The sequence below is a fragment of the Oryzias latipes genome, chromosome 22 (genome assembly GCF_002234675.1).
Source record: "Oryzias latipes chromosome 22, ASM223467v1".
NCBI classification, from domain to species: Eukaryota; Metazoa; Chordata; class Actinopteri; order Beloniformes; family Adrianichthyidae; genus Oryzias; species Oryzias latipes.
Genome location: NC_019880.2, coordinates 11,399,474 through 11,417,524, shown reverse-complemented (window position 1 = coordinate 11,417,524; position 18,051 = coordinate 11,399,474). Strand labels below are relative to the sequence as shown.

Here is an 18,051-nt window from a genome sequence, read left to right as displayed (position 1 = left end):
CAACAAGCGGGCGTTTCAACGAGAGCGCAAGAAATTGACAAAGGTAGAGGGGGGTCTTCAATGAAGCCGAATCAACCAATGGGTAGCAGCTGCTGGGAACGAAGAACCAATCACCACTCACGGATTTTCGATGCCTTCAATGTCACTCGTAAACTACTGTATTGTCGTAGAAGGACTGTTTTGTGTGAAAATGTGTAAACTTTCGAAAAGAAGTGAATGTAACAAAACTATAAAGAAGTAAGGGAAAAAAACGCTAGTATAAAACAAAAACATTATATTTAAGATAGCTATATAAATTGTTTTTATTTATTACCGTTATTACATGTTTGCATAATCTCAGGGAACATGAATATTTACTAAACGGCCAAAATATACAGCAGCTGTTTTAAGGTGGAATTTTTTGGTGTTAAAGATACAGCTCCTGGTGGTGTGCGTGGGAATCTCTCAGAGTACATTTGGCTCAGCTTCCAAAGGTAAGGCCTTTGTCTTTACTACAGCACATTCCATTTTCAGCCAGATATGAAAGCAACAGCTGACATGTGCCAATGTTTGATGACGCATCGTATGAAGAAAAAAAAAACACACCCAGTGAGTAACAGAAGAAGGTGATTAAAAAAGGCAACAATATTTACTAAAGTGTTAACTCTTGGTTCAACACTTTTTGTTGGGGGCCAAACAACACAATTTTCTCAATCTCTGCTCTACTTTTATTGATGTGAAATAATTTCAAGCAATAAAAGTCGAGACATTTCCCACGGTACCCAAACCTATCACCCTGACAGCAGTCACAAGCAGTTTGTTTTAAGGTGGACAAATGAAGACAGCCATGTGCGCTTTTTAATTATTTTTTTTTGTGTGTGAAAAAAGCTGAAAATTTGCTTAAAGTTTATAAAATACGATAATAGAGACACCTAACTGGAAAAAACAAGTATTACTGCAATATTTCATGATCATTTTGGAAAGCAATGCATGGTCAAATTATGGCACAAAAAAGAGAAAACCATTAAGCAAAAGTTAAAATCCAAACAAATTTTTGTGAAAATTTTATCAAACTGCAAAAAAAGTAAAAAAAAAAAAAAAACAAGATTCTTGTTTACCAGAAAATCTTTTAAAATGCTCAAAATAGATGTTCTTTAGTGAGAAAAATTAATTATTGTGCTGCTGGAGCTGTTCAGTGTTCATATCAGCCTATTTAGGACTTATTGTCTCTCAGTAAAAACAGAGCTGCCAAAGGAAATGTCCACACAATCTTTGTGTTTTTGTCCCAAAGTTATCTGAAAGTGTGCACTTTGTTCAATTTTTTATATTTGGCGCAAAAGCCTACCAAAATCCTGTTAGGGAAAAAAGTTAAAGGAAGAGAAAAACGTTCTATCTTTTCCCTTTGCATCAATTTAAATCGAATGTCCCTCAAAGGGATCAGGAGACTGAAGTACAGTACTCTGCAAAAACTGTCCCCTTGAAATAATTCAAACATTCATTTTCTTTAAAGAAGCAAAAAATAAAATAAAATCTGCCAATGGCAAAATTTATTTTGCTGAAAATTCTTATTTTAATATTATTTTTATTAAAAAAAACTGCCCTAAAAAGATTATTTTTCTTGCAAGACAGAATATGAGACGATTTCCCTTAAAACAAGGAATTTCTCACAAATTAGTTATTGTAGTGTAGCAATTTTCTTTACATTTTGGGGACTCAAAATTCAGCCAGGACAGCAGCTAGCTGCCATTTATTAACAATTGAACTAGCTTAACATGTAAATCTCAAACTGGGCATCGGTCACACATTCTTTCAGCTCCACAGCATCTCCTGGTGAGCCACTATGATGAGCCCGAGACCCAGGCTGACCCTGACTGTCTCGCAGCCCAGAACTCCCCGACAAAAAACATGAACAAACTCTCTGAGTGAACATCTGCTGTCCAGAAACAGAGTAGCTCTGTCAGCACAAGAAAAGATAGCCCTTCTCTCCAGTGTTTGATCATTTTCCAAGACCTATTACTCTTCACACGCTAAAATCTAAATCAAACTATGTGCTATTGATGTTGCCATGCTGTCCTGCAAGCACATTTTTATGTCACAAATGCTGCATCAATGTAAGCATGGGGACTGATCTCTGACTTTACTGATATGTGTCATCATCAGTTTCCGCAATTAATAACCGAGCCGCGTTTCTTGCAGGCCTCCGGGAAAAGGGGTGCAAGGCCGTAGCTGTCAGCTGCTTCAGTGAACCGAACAGTGGTCCCTTTTACCAGCAGAGACCCTCCTCAATATGGACTTTGTCTGCATGCAAACCACCACGTGGCCTCAAGTCAGAAATGCAGTTGTTTGTATATGCTTTGGTCACAGATGCCATATATCAACATTTCAAAAAATGATTTAGTAAGAACTAAAAGAAAAAAATGTTCGTTTTGTTTGCAGCTTTACGTTGTAACTTATAGAAAAAATGAGCTTCAATAAAAAGGGCATGAGTCATTTTTTCCTAAATGCACTGCAGTGACATCGTGGTTGCATAACAGGTTGGATGACTCCACAATCCAGCTTCTAAAATTAAGAAACTGAGGACTGAATGCCTTCTTTGTTTATATTTCTGTCATTTTCAGCTAATTAAAATAACTTGTTCAGAGCCAATGGGTTGTGTGCACTGTCTGATTTTAGGAGTTTTGCTTAATAGTCATGCCCTTTCACTAAATACCTCCATAGAGAAAGTTTGTGAAATAGACATGACTGCTGCATATCTGGAAAAATTCAGAAAGTATTTTCTTGAGTGCTGAAAACCAGAAGAAAAAAAAAGGACAAAACCTTATTTTCTGTCAAACCCCACAAGGATATTCAATAAATTGATATCAAACTTGTTTATAAATGCATAATTTGCTAAGAAATTCCTTTACATTGCTTTGGAACTTTTCATCCATCTTCAAACCCTGGTGAACCCCTTTCAAGGTCACGGGGTTGCTGGAGCCTATGTCCAGCTACTGTTGGGCAAAGGTGGGGTACCCTCTGAAGAGGTTGTCAGTTTGTTGCAGGGCCACACACACAAATGCACACCAAAGAGCAATTTGGAGACACCAACTAACCCATGAAGACGTTTTTTTGTGGGAAGAAGCCCTGAGAAAACCCACACATGCATAGGGAGACTATGCAAACTCCACATAGAGGTCCCAGCAGGGACTGTAAGGCGAGGGCATAATAACCACTACACTATTGCGCTGCTGCTTTGCAACTTTGTAGAACTATAATCCCTTGTTTAATGAAGAATATATTTAATTGTAGTCCTGTAATCTTGACCCCTGTTTTTATTTTACCAAATTTTATTTTAAAAAATGAAGGAATTTTTCAAATTAAACTTAAAATTGAACCATTTGCAAACTACAGTATACAGTAAAATGTTCCATTCTCTTCATAAAATTTGTTAAACCCACTGACTGTATATGGGAGGTGGATGCTGTGACCCCGCCCCCTGGCATTCCAAACAGGAAGTGCCCGAAGGCTCCAAGAAGCTAAAATCTCACAGACCTCTATAGAGAAATAAACCGCTAATGCTCAGTCGTTATATTAGTCAGAATAACTATTCTTGCTTTGCTGCCTTATTTCAATGTTCTTGCCAATTTGAGCTTTCATATTTTTTTCTGTAGTACAAGTCATTCCAGTTATTAACTGACCAATCAGATGCTTTAATAAAAGTATAAGGTCTCATGTCAAATGCTCAAAATGTTTGACAGTTTAGCATGCTTTCAAGTGGTAAGAGTGTGGCCTTGCAACAAGCCCACTCCTGATTGGTGCTAGTAGTTTCCATGGAAACTTTGACCCTGATCAATGCCTGGATTGAAAAGACCTGGAATCTGACCCTGAAGACCTGCTGATTATTTTGGATCTGAATTTAGATCTGTCCCCGTTTTTACCCGTTATGCTCAGTTTATTCAACTCTTTTTGTGTGTCATCACAACCTGACAAGCTGAATGCCACTCTGTCCCAGCTTCACCCTCCTGCCATAAACTCAATGTGTTCCCTCTGTGAGCTGTTAGAGTTACCCGCCCCAAGGGAAAGTGCTCATCCTGCAGGAAAAACAACTGCAACATAAGGCATCTGCACTGTAAAGTAACATCTCTGTGCAGTATATAAGCTGAAAAACTGCAGTGCAATGAAAAAAACACACAAACTTCTTTAGGAGCAAAACAAAAAAACTTGAATGCTCAATTTGGATTTTTTTGTGATTGTCAGTGCTGATAATTAAACATCAGATGCTGCATCTCTTTCGTTCAACATTATTTTTGAAAAAGTCTTTTTTTGACTGGGAAAAAAAACAAAACACATCAGGGAAAGATATTAAAAGATTGTTGGGAAAGGAAAAAGCAACGTTGAACAGTTTTACCCCTTCAGCTTTTTATAAATAGACGGCAGAATTTTTAAAAAGTGGAAAAAACAAAGTTTCTGACATGTCTGTTCATTTTTTAAAGTAACAGGTCCAAAAACATATTTTAATATTCTCTTTTCATTTTTTACATTTTAGAAGTATGTTTTAAACCTACTTTAGGTCATTTTGAGCCCCTATGTAGTGTAGTTTATTTATTAATTTTAAATCTTTCATTTATTCTGTTTGTTTCTGTATTTCTCTTTACATTTTGGAAACATTTTTGATCATTTCTGCTGTGCTTTTGGATGTTTTGTGTCTGCCGTTCAGTCGTCCAGGTGATCCACTCAAAGAGTTGTTGCCTTTTTTTTTAAAGTGTTTTCCCGGCTGGAGCTCGTCCTCATCATTTGCCGCACAATCGAGTTAAAATCACCATCTTTGTGCCGTACATTTTCTGTCACAATACAGATGCTCGTGGTGCGGCACATTCGCCCTGACACCATAACAGATGAGCTGAGATGGATCTCTGGCGTTTCAAGTAGCTTCATTAGAGAGCGGTGGAATCAAAACACCAGACAGTAGTGGGTGAAAGTGCATCCTGGTTAGTGTTTGCATTCTGTTCTGAGTCAGTGCAGTTATGTGATTACGTTAAAAATCTTTTTTCTCGCTTATTAGTTCCAGCTAAGTTCAGGAAGAATAGCTTCAGTGTTAGAGACTGATGAAAATTGAGTTTTTGGTGTTTTTACCATGTTTTTGTGGCATTGTTTTGGATGATGGAGGACATTTATAAGGAAACTTAATTAAATCCCTGTACTTACAGCCCCAGGTGCCGGCTTAGGCAAAAGTAAAAATTATTTACATAGAACTTTTCACAGAGAGCAACTCACAAGGTGCTTCACAAAGTTAAAACAAGACAAAACTGAAGACGTTATTCAAGCTGCATATAGGTAAACACAGTAAAAACACAATATGCACTGATATGAGAGGTAAAACACAAGTAAAATATAGCCAAAAGATACAAATGTAAGTTAAAAGCTATTCTAAATAAAAACGTCTTAACTTGAGTTTTAGAACATCTGATAGAGTTAATCTATTGGCAGAGCATGTAAACAGAGAACTCTCAGAAAAGTGGAGGTGAAGGGGTTTCTACTGAGCTCCTGCTCAGAAACTATTTCCTAGAAAACGACACAGGTTTCTTGATTTTGCAAAAAAAACAGCACAATCATCTGTGGTAGATCAATAATCAGACCAGTTCAAAGTCTTTCACATCCATCACAACTGTGTTATTAAATATTCATGAGGGATTCATTTACATAATCATGTTTACCAAACCATCAACTTGTGTGTCTGGCATTTCAGTTTCCAAGGAAAATCCCCTTTTTTGCAATCAAATGTAATCATTTATTTATTTATTTTATCATCTGTGGGAGCTAAACAACATCTGTTGTGTGCCTAGTTTGAAAATATGTATCTGAAGAAGAGGAGGACAAATAGTGAGTGTTATCTTTTTGCAACATGTTCTTGCTGATCCAAATTTTTGTCATGATGTTTTTCTTTTCTATTTAAGTTAAAAACGAACTAATCAGATGCACTGATAGAAATTTTTGGTCTCACGCCGAGTGTTCAAAAAGTTTGATTGACAGATTATCTGGAACCTGATTTTAAGCGGTAGGGCCGTAGACTTCCAACAAGCTCAGTCCTGATGGGGTAGAGTGGTTGCCATAGAAACATTGACTCAGACTGACCCAATCACTGCTCACTAATGATTTCTGGCTCCAACATGTCGACGTCCAAATCGAAAGCAAAAAGTTGACTACATTGACTTCATTTCATTGGAGCAGGAAGTCAACCATATTCTTTTGGTGACATCACACTCACTCGGTCCAGTTCTCATATACAGTCAACGCTAAATATTCAAGAAGTAGCTGTCAATTAAAAGATCATCCCCAGTTAGGTGTCATTTCCATTTCCATAAAATAAAGTAAATACCTTCATAAGAAATTTTCCAAAGATAATAAAAAAGTAACCAGGAATAAAAAAGGATTGGATCTAATTATGTTATGCTGCTTTAAATCAGAAGGATATAAGAGTGGAGAATATGGATATTAATTTGCTCGTGTAATTAAACCCTCCCAGTGGTTACTTGGTGAATTAACCTGGCTCCAGTTACTTTTGTTTTTCAATATGTTCCAAGACAGAAGATATTAAGTTGCCCTTTAGTTTTAAATAGTTTTTATTTTGTTTATTAATTCTGTCATATTTTGGCAACTATGAGATTTTATCTCTCATCAGAAACAGAAAACCGTTTTTCCTATCAGTCTTATCTCAAAACTCCATTTATCTGCTTTAGTTTACAATAAATAATCCTAAAGTTAATTTAAATAAAGAAAAATATCATTTTCAAGTTTTCTCTGAAACCTAACAGACCTCCTTAAATCCTCCAGTTTTCTCTCTCACATGTTTACTCCTGCTCCTCCCATGACGCCCCTATTGTGTGCATGCCGCAGTGTTCTCTGCAGGCAACTTTAGGCTGAGTGAAATGACTTAAACATGTGCAGTAAGAAATGTACAATTATGAATTATGAACAATTTGGGGCTCCATATAACTGAACATGCTTACTTAATGAAAACATGTAAAAGGTATAAAAAAGACCATTAAAACCTTGTTTTGTGGGACTTTTGGACTGAAACGTGCAACTACATGCATGCGAGCTAAATACATTGACAGTAAACTTAATTGTTTGGTTTATTTGGATGAGAAAGAAGGCTGCGTGGGAAATATAGAAAAAAGCGGAGAAAGGATTACAGAGAGTCAAGCATAAGTAAAGGAAAAGAGAAGCAGTGCCACACCCTCTGAAGAAATGAAACAATGAGCTGAAACGGCTCATATTTCTGCCTCTGACAGATGTGCTTTTCATAGGTTTGGCTTCTTCTTTTTGACAATATATGGTTGTAAAGCAACGGATTTGTAGTTTTGCATTTCAGTTTAAGAGAAAATCCCTTTTTTTGTGCATCCGATGCAGCATTTTGGTTTTTGTACTCCAATAAAAACATGTTTTTTACAAACTCGATACTTTTTTTGGTGAATCTGTAACGCTAATAGGATGTTTAATAAATACTAAAATTGAGAATGGCGTGTTACTGAAAGCTGCTTAACTGGCTTGTTAAGATAAAATACAGCTCCAGTCTTTTAGAGCCTCTTGAATTCTTGTAGGTTGCGTTTCTGGATTGTTTTAAGGAGTGAAAACAATGTACCGTGATTCCCAGGAATCTCCATTGGGAATACAGTAACTGTTGCTGGAACTCTGCTGGAAAAATGAGTTTTCTGGGTTCTGTGGCACAACTCGACCATAAAAGAAAGAGTGGATAACCAGCACATTTCGGTCTGTGTTTTATGTCAAGAAGCCTCCGTCAGCTTGACCCCACGAACAAAAAGACACTTCCTTCCTGTTCCATGAAGAGAATGACAATATGTCTCTGGCGGAGCAAGACTGTGCAAAACATGGACTGGTGACTAAATAAGGAGGTTAAACACCAGACGGATTTCGACTGTTTTATACGGAGCCCTGGACATGGCATAAAAAAAGCCCAATTATTCCCTCAAATTAAAAATTGGTGGCCATGAATGACAGTAGTATTTTGTGCAAACAAATTCGCATTTTGTGATCACAATTTAGTATTATGTGGCCACAAATGAGCATTTGAGCATATGTTTGCATTTGGTAGCCATTCTAAATTGTGGAAACAAATGTGCATTTTATTAGCATTTCATGGGCAAAAATGAGCATGCTGTGTGTACAAATTAACAATATGTGCTAACGAATTCGCATTTTGTGGCCACAAATTACCTTTTGGGCAAAAATAAGCATATTATTAGCATAGATTTGCTTTTTGTAGACATTCTAAAATGTGGCCACTAATTAAAATTTTTTGAGCATTTTCTCTGCATAAATTAGCATTTTATGGTAATTCTAAATTGTGGCCACAACTTAGCATTTTATCAGCACAAGCATTTTGTGGACGCAAGTTAGCATTTTGTGAAAACAAATGAATATTTCGTCTGCACAAATCAGCACTCTTTGGCCACAATTTAGTATTTTGTGGCCAAAAATGAGCATTTGGGCACGAATTAGCTTATTGTTTTCATGGATTTGGATTTTGTGGTCATCTACATTGTGGCAACAAATTAGCATTTTTGGGCACAAATTAGCCCTTTGTGCGCACAAATTAGTCTTCTGTGGCTACATATGAGAATTTTTTTGCACACAAAATGGAAATATAATGACAATTTAAGTCCAATAAATACTAATATGTGGGCTCAAAAAAACAAATGTGGCCACAAAAGGCCATTTTGTGAGCACAAAATTCTAATTTGTGGCAACAAATTGTTAGTTTAAGGTAACAATTTGTCTTTTTTTAAGTCATCTCCAGGCTCCACAGTTTTTAGTCATAGATAGAGATATTTAAAAAAAACAAAAACAGGAAGGAGCACATGAAATCATCCACTGAGTTAAACTTGATCACAAGAATAAAAGCTTGTCATTTGCATACTGTTGAATTAATCAAAAGCACTGAATGTCAGACTTTGATTTGTCCTCTTTTTGATAAACTTTAGATTGATTAAGCCAATAAAAATGGTAATCCAAAAGGAGACAGGTTGTCATGATGACGCCAAGTTGTCTGTCTTGGTGATGATATAATAAATCAAAACAAACCTGGCCCTTATTGTTGTTTCTTTTTTATTCTTGTGCAGCTATAAATGATTTATTATGAATATAAAAGAGGAGAACATGACACACATAATAAGCACTGGATACCCTTCAGAATGACATCTTCCAAGTTAACATTTTATGGGATCCTTCTGCATTAAATATGATTTATGGCATCAGAAAATAAGCCTGATAAAAAAAAAAGTTGTTGCTGAATAATTGAAATAACCTATTCCTTGTAGACACAGAGAAGTGCAGTTGCTTATTTTTTCTCTATTATTCTTAGTTTCAAAGGTTTTTGAATGTTTTATTGTCTATAAATTGGACAAATTACAACTTTTAGAATTGTGTTAGCTGTTGCACTGTCTGATTCACCCGGATTTTTAGAAGTGTCTAAGTTTATGTCCACATCACAGAATGTACATATCGAACAGGAACATATTTACTTTTTATTGAGACGTGAAGGTTTACAATTGTGTTTATAGAATTGAGTGTTTGAAAATGTAATTTTATTTGCATAAACCAGTTAATTGGGGTGTTTATTCTCTCTTTTTTAGTCCATAAAGCACAGTATTTGCTTATTTTTCTAATTCAGTGTAATTTTATTCATAGAGCATTTTACAACCAACTCTGAAAGTGTTGCAAACAAAAGTAAACACAAACAGGAAGAAAAAATCTTCCAAAACTTGAGTGCATTTTAAAAAAAAGGTTTTAATACAAACAGAGTAAACTACACAATGAAAAAGATGTTCAAGCTCAGAGAAAAATAATTCAGCAGAAAAGCTTCTGAAGTGCTTTATCGGGGTGATGTGCTCATTTTCACAATTGCGAGTTTTGAGTTAGATGGAGATAAGCCACAGAAGATTTACGGTCTCCCAAATTATGGCGACAACAATCATGGCGAGTGGTCACAAAGTTATGAGTTATTATCCTGGTGAGACTTGGTATGACTGTCTGCTATATGAATTTCTCTGTGAATCAAACTTAGTACCTTTTACAACCCCACTAAGACAAAAAAAAAGAAAAATGTGTTTTTCTGGTGCTTATTGCTTTGAGGGAGTTAAAAAACACAATCAGCATTTTTGAAAAAAATTGTTTCCAAAATGTGCTCCACCGTTTGGTAGAGCCGGCAGGGTTAAGAGAAGATTGGAAATAAAAGCTAAATTTTGAGATGGTTGACTTAAAAAACCATGACCCAAAGATCCCAGATTAAGTTATAGAATCATTTAATGAAGAGATTATCCTAGCCATTAACAAACTATTACAGGTTTGAAAATGTAACAGCATCCAGGCCTTTCTGTCCTCAAAACATATAACCACTGACATGACAGAAAATATTTCTTTCTGTTTAGAATAATTTAAATAGATAGATGACTTTATTAATCCCACAATGGGGAAATTTCATAAATTTCATCAATCTGGGAATAATCCAAGTTACAGAGAAATTACATCTCAAATTTTATGAGCAAATGAAAAACAAGAGAGGGCCAAGAACTGAACCCTGAGGAACTCCACATAAGAAAGGAGGTGATGACAAAGTGAACACGGCGGACTCAAAAGGGCTTACATTCTAAATAGACCTAACCTATCGCAAACTGCTTCATGCTCACCTACTTTTCAAGAAAATAATTTGAAATATTATGATTGATTGTGGAACTGTTAGTTCTTAAAGTTCAAGGCTGAAAGGATCATCAGTCATAAAGAATATTTTTAAAAACACAAATAGGGGCAGATTATATACAATGCACATTTCTGAAATTGAATTTAAACTAAGGTTACGTTATTTTTGCTTTATTTTCTTGGTACTTTATATTACATTTGGGGATTTTTGTGTGTGAATTGGCCTTTTAATGGGCTTTGGCCTGTTGGTGAATATGTATAAATAAAGGAATAACTAAACAGTTTGATATTATCATAAAACCATTATTTTTTAATATCATGTGCTCAAAGTTTCTGCAAAATTCATCATCAACTAACACTTTGGATATTTAAAATCTTAACGGTTTTCTGTATCAGCAAAATGAAAAGGATGACCTTTATGAGCGGGGGCTGCCCTCTATTGATCACTTTTGGTAATAGTGCAACATGGGAGAAAATAAAAGAGTCATTTCAGTTAAATAAAATGTTGGAAAGCGAAAAAGAAACAGAAAGCATATAGTTCTATCAATCCCAGTGCCAACAAACAGATGTCAAAATGACAAAGATTTTGAATTCTCGAATGAATGAGAGTGCACCTCCACCAGGGGGCGCTGATTGACACTATGGAGAAAAGCTTCTAGTATAAAGCGGCCACTCCCTGAGATTATTGTGTAACCTCATAAATAGACATACCGGTACTTTCTGACTCAGGCTTGGAGTTTAACGTGAATAAACATGTGCAGTATTTGCATTATTTTCTTCAAGTAGACTATTTTTTTGACCAAGAATAGGAAGACTGTTGCTTCATTCTTTAACATACATATTTCTACGTAACATTGCAAATAATGCATTTAATACATAAAGGGAATAAAGAATTGCTAAAAAAAATACAAAAATTATCTTAGTTAAATCTGCTTCCTGACACTATTTGGCATTTTGGGAGTCTAGAAATTGCCATCTTTATGAAAAAAAAGAAAAAAAGAGGCACACATAGGGCTTATTACTATTATTGTTTTTTGGTCTTATACGTGTGTTTGATATTAACAATTGTTTCTTTATTGTGCAATTGACTGTGAATTTCTGTAAATTGAAAAATGTCCAATAAAGTTCATTGGAAAAAAAGAGTTTCCATCTGGCTTTAAGAGCAAGACATGTAATTAAAAACTATTAGAAATCAGTTAGGATTTTTATTTATTTTGTAAAATGCACTGGATTCGTTAACAGTCCAAATTTTCTGGACTGAGTTAACTTTTCTTGCACCTCAAGTTAAAATAGATGCTTACGACAGAGGGCTGGGCCGCAGCCGCCACTCTCCCCCGAACACCATTTTTACTTTTGTGCCAAAGACCCTCTAGGGTCAAGAGAACTCACGGCTAACTTGATTTCAATAAATATCACCATCTTGTCGCTAACAATATGAAACAGGCAATCTATTATAGTTACTTAAGTGATATTTCTATTTAAAAAGATGGAGTAATAACGAACATTCTAGACGCTAAACACGCATGCGCACACGATGTTAAATAGAAGGATTTTTGATAATGAACTACAAAATATAAGCACAATATAAATTAATCACACGTGAGTTAACTAAAAGGGGGCGTAAATTTCCAAAAACAGTGTTCTTAAAAATGTAAATATAACTCTTTGACAACGAAACGAACTAGCGGGCCGACGAAAGATAAATTGTTGGAGTGAGTCATCTCGTCCCTGTGTTTGTACTCTTTGTCGTCGGACTGTGCCGTGGATGACAACAATCCAGCTCGTCGCAAAAACAGCAGCAGCAGCGGCGGCGGCGGCGGCGGCGGCGGCAACGGCGGTAGCGTGCCTATCATCGCAGCGATAGAGGGGAGGTGCAGCGGACCGGAGGAAGGAAAGCAGAAGGATTTACAGACCCGTCCAAGCATGGCTACCCAAACGACAGCATCATGCACTGGATCCACTCTGTTGCAGCCACTCAGCGAAATTATCAATCTCCCTCTCGATCAGGTATGTGTTCGGATGGAAGAAAGACCAATCCGTGGAGGGGAATCGGCTGGACTTTTATTTGAGAGAAATTAATCACTCGTGGGACGGAGTTATTGTATTAAGCTGATGCGCAGCAGGAATTTTGGTTAATGCGGGTTTTTTACTGAAAGCTAATGGATATTAGACCAAAGAGGCATTCACTGTCACCATCAGCTAGGCGCTTGTCAAGCTATGGCGAAGCTAATGTCCTTTGTCTGCTCCTTTGGATGCCCAAACCCAAACCGTTGCTCCTCCAAGAGAGGTTCGAGGACCCTGGGAGATCGCTCCACCCTCTCCCATCCATGAGTTGGCGCTTTCACACTTTGATTTGTCGTGAAATGTCCTCATTCTAAAGGCATCTGGATCTGCTTTCACTACCTACAAGCACATTTTACAGCTGTTTTACCTCATCGGATCCCAAAAAGGTTCAGAATCCTATCCGTTTTATGAGAATATGGTGAAGGAAGCTGGAAAACCAGATTTTTTTTTTTTTACCAAGCAAAAACATGTAATTGAAAAATTAGAATAGGCCGGAACAATGACAAAACTGTGGAGCCACATTAAGGTGTGTCCAATCTGGAGTTGCATGATTAAAATGAATTAAATGAATACATTTATGTGTTTGAAGTGCTCTCAGTGTGGGTGATCACATTCAGACCTGGAACAAGCAGTCACACCCACTGGATCTGCCTGCTGGAAGCTCATCTCAGCCTATCATGGCGGTTGCAAAAGCCTCTGAGGCTATCCAGTTTTGTTGAACTGGAGGAATATTTAGCAAGTAAAGACTCAATGGCGGATATGTTCGTTTGCACATGGAAAGGCGCAGTGGTAATATTCTTCTCCTCCTTTCCTTCCCCAACTGAAATCACACTGTGTTTGAAGTTCATTCAAGTCAGGGTTTATTAACTTCTATATAAGCTAATAAAGAACCCTAATAAGAACCCAAATATAAACTTTTAAGTCATTAAAAAAATCTTTCTATTTTCAAATTATACAACATGTGCATGCTGTCACTCTGCTGCAATTCTGCATATGACCCAAGTTTAAGCAAATATTTGAACATCTGTGACACCTCAGTGTGTGTCTTTTCTGTAAAATGCACTCACTTCTTTCACCAGTGAGGAGAACTGTCAGATGCATAGAGTCTTCCACCTGGGGGGGGGGATGGGGTGACACATTCCCAATCTAACTTTTCTGGCCCCAAATCAGAAAAGCCTGAAAAATCACCCTGAGGGGGGGAGAGCCGGAGGTTTGTAAAAAGAAAAAAAAACAACAGGACCATGTCATCTGCGAACAGCAAAGACAGGATTCCAACCATTTGGCCATGTTGAGAACTTTTGTTCATAAAAATTCTGAACAGAGCAAGAAAAGCCATTATATATATATGTCAGTCTCTGAGATCAATCCATTAATGTTGCCTTGGTTCACAGAGACCTGTGGAGAGTTCACTGAACCACAATCCTTTTCTTTATCTGCTACTCTCTTATAAGTTCAGACCCTGTTTTCTAAGAAGTCATGAACATGTTGTTTCACATCGTCAATTTAAAGACAATATTGTGCGAAATCACAATCCAACCCCTACCATGCTCGACAGTTTGGGTTGTGTGTTTTATGGCTAAATGTCTCGTTTGGAAAATTCTTCTATCTTGAAGATATTCAAGACGTTGTCTAATACATTTACTCCACTAAAGTTCATTGAAGCTCCTGTCTCTTTAAGAATCTCCTACTGGAAGACTGATTGATTGATTTGTAAGATGACATTGACAGATTATAAACTACTATTATTTTGTTCTCATTTGTTTGTTTGAAAAATGTCTTAATAAACTGCACATCCATGAATGCAAAACTCGTGTTTTCAGCAGCAGAGCATCTTCACTCTGTTGTGAACTTTAAGTCTTAGTCCCAGGAGCTTGTCACCTGTACGAATGCTTTTTGGGTTGTCCGGTCTTGACAGGAGTGACTGCATCTTAAGAGGAGCAAGGGTGTGTCTTGAAGTTGGTATGGCCACCTCAAGAGATGTCGTTAAAAATGGAACATACGATTGTTGTGCGTGTGATACTGGTACTGTAAAGTATTTTTAAGTCTAATTGTGTCGAACAGGAGACGCTGTCGTTCGGTGCCAATATGTAACTCTCTAGTAGTCTGTAAGGTGCAAGTACTAGGCATTTACTGACTCTGCTAAAATGGTGCATGCGCCAGTGACCCAGTGCCTGTTGTATAATTCAATTCAATTCAATTCAATTTTATTTGTATAGCCCAAAATCACAACAACAGTCGTCTCGATGGGCTTCGAAGTAAAACATGAAATCAAAAGGATCACGAATACAAAGAGTTCAATAGGAAAATACTAAAATGAACTAACAAACTGACTAAGCTATACTGGCATCCCTGCCCTTAGACCCCCCTTCGCGGTAAGGAAAAACTCCCAAAAAAACCGGATTCCGGAAAAAACGAAGAAACCTCAGGGGTGCCCACATGAAGGAGGGATCCTCCCCCAGGACGGACAGGCGATTTACCAGAAATCTTAGAGAAGAATTAACTTATCTAAATCTACAACTACATATATAAAAGTCCAGCAGACGAGCTTCATCCAGCCGTGGTTATCGGGACAGTCAAAGGCGCGAGTCGAGCCGGAGACAGGAACCACAGCCAGGTGTAGGAGCAGGAGCAGAGACGAGGTACTCGGTCAGGTACAGAGCAGAGACGAGCCAGAGATGAGCCAGAGGCAGGATCCACAGCCAGGTGTAGGAGCAGGAGCAAAGGCGAGGTAAACGGTCAGGAACTGGAGCACGGATGAGCCAACTGGAGTCTGGAAGCACTCCCACTCCCCAGGAGGGGAGAGGAAAAGAGGGACAATACATGAATCGCACTGCACCAAACAGAGGCATGGAGAACTAAATGATAAATTATGATCAAGAATAGAGGAGAGGAAGGGTAGAAGTAAAAAAGGAAAGAGGACAGAACCCCAGTGTACCATAGTTACCCCAGCTTCAACTTCTAGCAGCCTTTTAAAAGAAATAGTTATTATTAAGTTTAATTTAACTAACATTAAGTTAAATAATCTCTGAATACTAACTAGTCTGACAATAAGCCTGTCCAAAGAGGAATGTTTTCAGTCTAGCTTTGAATGTAGAAACTGAGTCGGCCTCTCTTATATGAGCTGGGAGTTTATTCCATAAGACAGGGGCTTGGTGGCTAAACGCTCTACCTCCAACCGTACTTTTACTAATTCTAGGAACCACAAGCAGTCCTGCATTTTGCGAGCGAAGTGTTCTGATTGGTTGGTAAGGGACTATGAGGTCCTTAATATAGGACGGGGCCATTCCATGTAAGGCCTTATAGGTTAACAGGAGGATCTTGAACTTAATTCTAGAATCAACTGGGAGCCAATGGAGCGAAACTAACACAGGAGTGATGTGATCTCTTCTGCTGGTTCCAGCTAACAATCTAGCTGCTGCGTTCTGAACAAGCTGGAGACTTCTTAAGGAACTCTTAGGACACGCTGCTAACAAGGAGTTACAGTAATCCAGCCTCGACGTAACAAATGCATGGATGAGTTTTTCAGCATCACTCTTAGAAAGTATATTTCTGATCTTAGCAATATTCCGCAGGTGAAAAAAGGCAGTTCTACATGCCTGAGATATGTGAGCCTTAAATGATAAATCCTGGTCAAGTAAAACCCCAAGGTTTCTAACTGTGGAATTGGGGGCTATACTTATACCATCCAGGGAGACTATCTGAGCAGACAGAGCATCTCTGAGGTTTTTAGGACCAAGTATAATGACCTCAGTTTTTTCTGGGTTCAAGAGGAGGTAATTAATTGTCATCCAGGTCTTGATGTCACTGATGCAGGCGTTCAGTTTCTCTATCTGGTCATTCTGGTCAGGCTTCATGGATAAATACAACTGCGTATCGTCGGCATAACAATGAAAATTAATGCTGTGTTTCCTGATTATGTTTCCTAGGGGTAACATATAAAGCGTAAACAGGATCGGTCCCAAGACTGAGCCCTGTGGGACTCCATAGTTGACTCGAGTGCACTGAGAGGAATGGCCATTTACATTAACGAACTGATACCTATCAGACAGATAGGATTTAAACCACTGGAGAGCAGATCCTCTGATCCCTATGTCCTGCTCTAATCTATGGAGTAAAATACCGTGGTCGATAGTGTCAAAGGCAGCACTGAGGTCCAACAGGACCAGAATAGAAAGTAGTCCCTTTTCTGAGGCCAATAACAAGTCATTAGAGACTCTAACTAGTGCAGTTTCCGTACTGTGGTGAGGTCTAAACCCCGACTGAAAGTCTTCAAAGTGGCTGTTGTCCTGTAGGTGGCAGTAAAGCTGCTTAACTACAACTCTTTCTAGGATTTTAGAAATAAAGGGCAGGTTTGATATCGGTCTATAGTTGGCCAAGATGCTAGGATCCAAACTGGGCTTTTTCAGAAGAGGTTTAACAACTGCATATTTAAAAGACTGTGGCACGTAACCCGTTTCCAGAGAGGCATTTATCATTGTTAATATGGAATCATTAATTAGGGGAAAAGTTTCTTTAAAAAGTCTAGTGGGTCTAACTTACACGTTGAGGATTTGGAGGACGTAATAATTGATGTTATTTCCGCTTGATCCACAGCAGTGAAGCAGTCTAATGTTACAGAGGTTTCTATGGATGCCTCCATTTCTACCGCTTCAGCCTGTTCTGGGCTGATAGTAGGAATAACTTGATTTAACTTATGTCTAATATTTGAGATTTTACTATCGAAAAATGTAAGAAAATCATCAGAGCTGAGAGAAACAGGAACATGTGGTTCTACTGAGCTCTGACTGCGAGTTAATTTAGCTATAGTGCTAAAAAGAAATCTTGGATTGTTTCCATTCTCTGATATTAAGGTTGAATAGTACTGGCTTCTAGCTCTACGCAGAGCTTTTTTATAATTTAATAGGCTATGTTTCCAGATATCCAGAGACTGCTCTGAACCGGAGCGGCGCCATTCTCTTTCCAACTTACGGGTTTCTCGTTTAAGAGAACGAGTTTCAGCGTTAAACCACGGTGCTACTCGGTTTTGTCTGACGAACTTAGGTTTCAAGGGGGCAACAACATCGAGTGTACTCCTGAGGGCTTGTAAGGCATCATTAACAAAGTGGTCATTTATACTAGGACTGATACTATGGGAGCTGGTCTCAGAGTATTTTCTCAGAATATCACTAAGTACTGGCTGAACTGTGTGTTTAAACTCAGACACAGAACGGTCAGTTAAGGTTCTTCTAAGCTGTTTCTTATTCACTGGGGCAGAAGGATGTTCCAGTGTAAGCTGGAAGGTAATCATAAAGTGATCAGAAATGATGGGGTTAA

The 18,051-nt window shown here is 37.8% G+C and overlaps 1 protein-coding gene across 2 annotated transcripts in view; it reads left to right on the top strand.

Moving 5' to 3' along the window:
- Positions 1–12,427: 12,427 nt before the first annotated feature.
- Positions 12,428–18,051, top strand: part of mboat2 (membrane bound O-acyltransferase domain containing 2) — a 48,447-nt gene continuing 42,823 nt past the window's right edge. Inside the window, exon 1 of one of the 2 annotated variants that reach the window (XM_004082258.4) lies at positions 12,428–12,681. In XM_004082258.4, coding sequence (XP_004082306.1) covers positions 12,598–12,681 — 84 coding nt within the window. In that variant the 5' untranslated portion in view covers positions 12,428–12,597. The remainder of the gene's footprint in view (positions 12,682–18,051) is intronic. The other variant, XM_020713458.1, reaches the window with a different exon arrangement.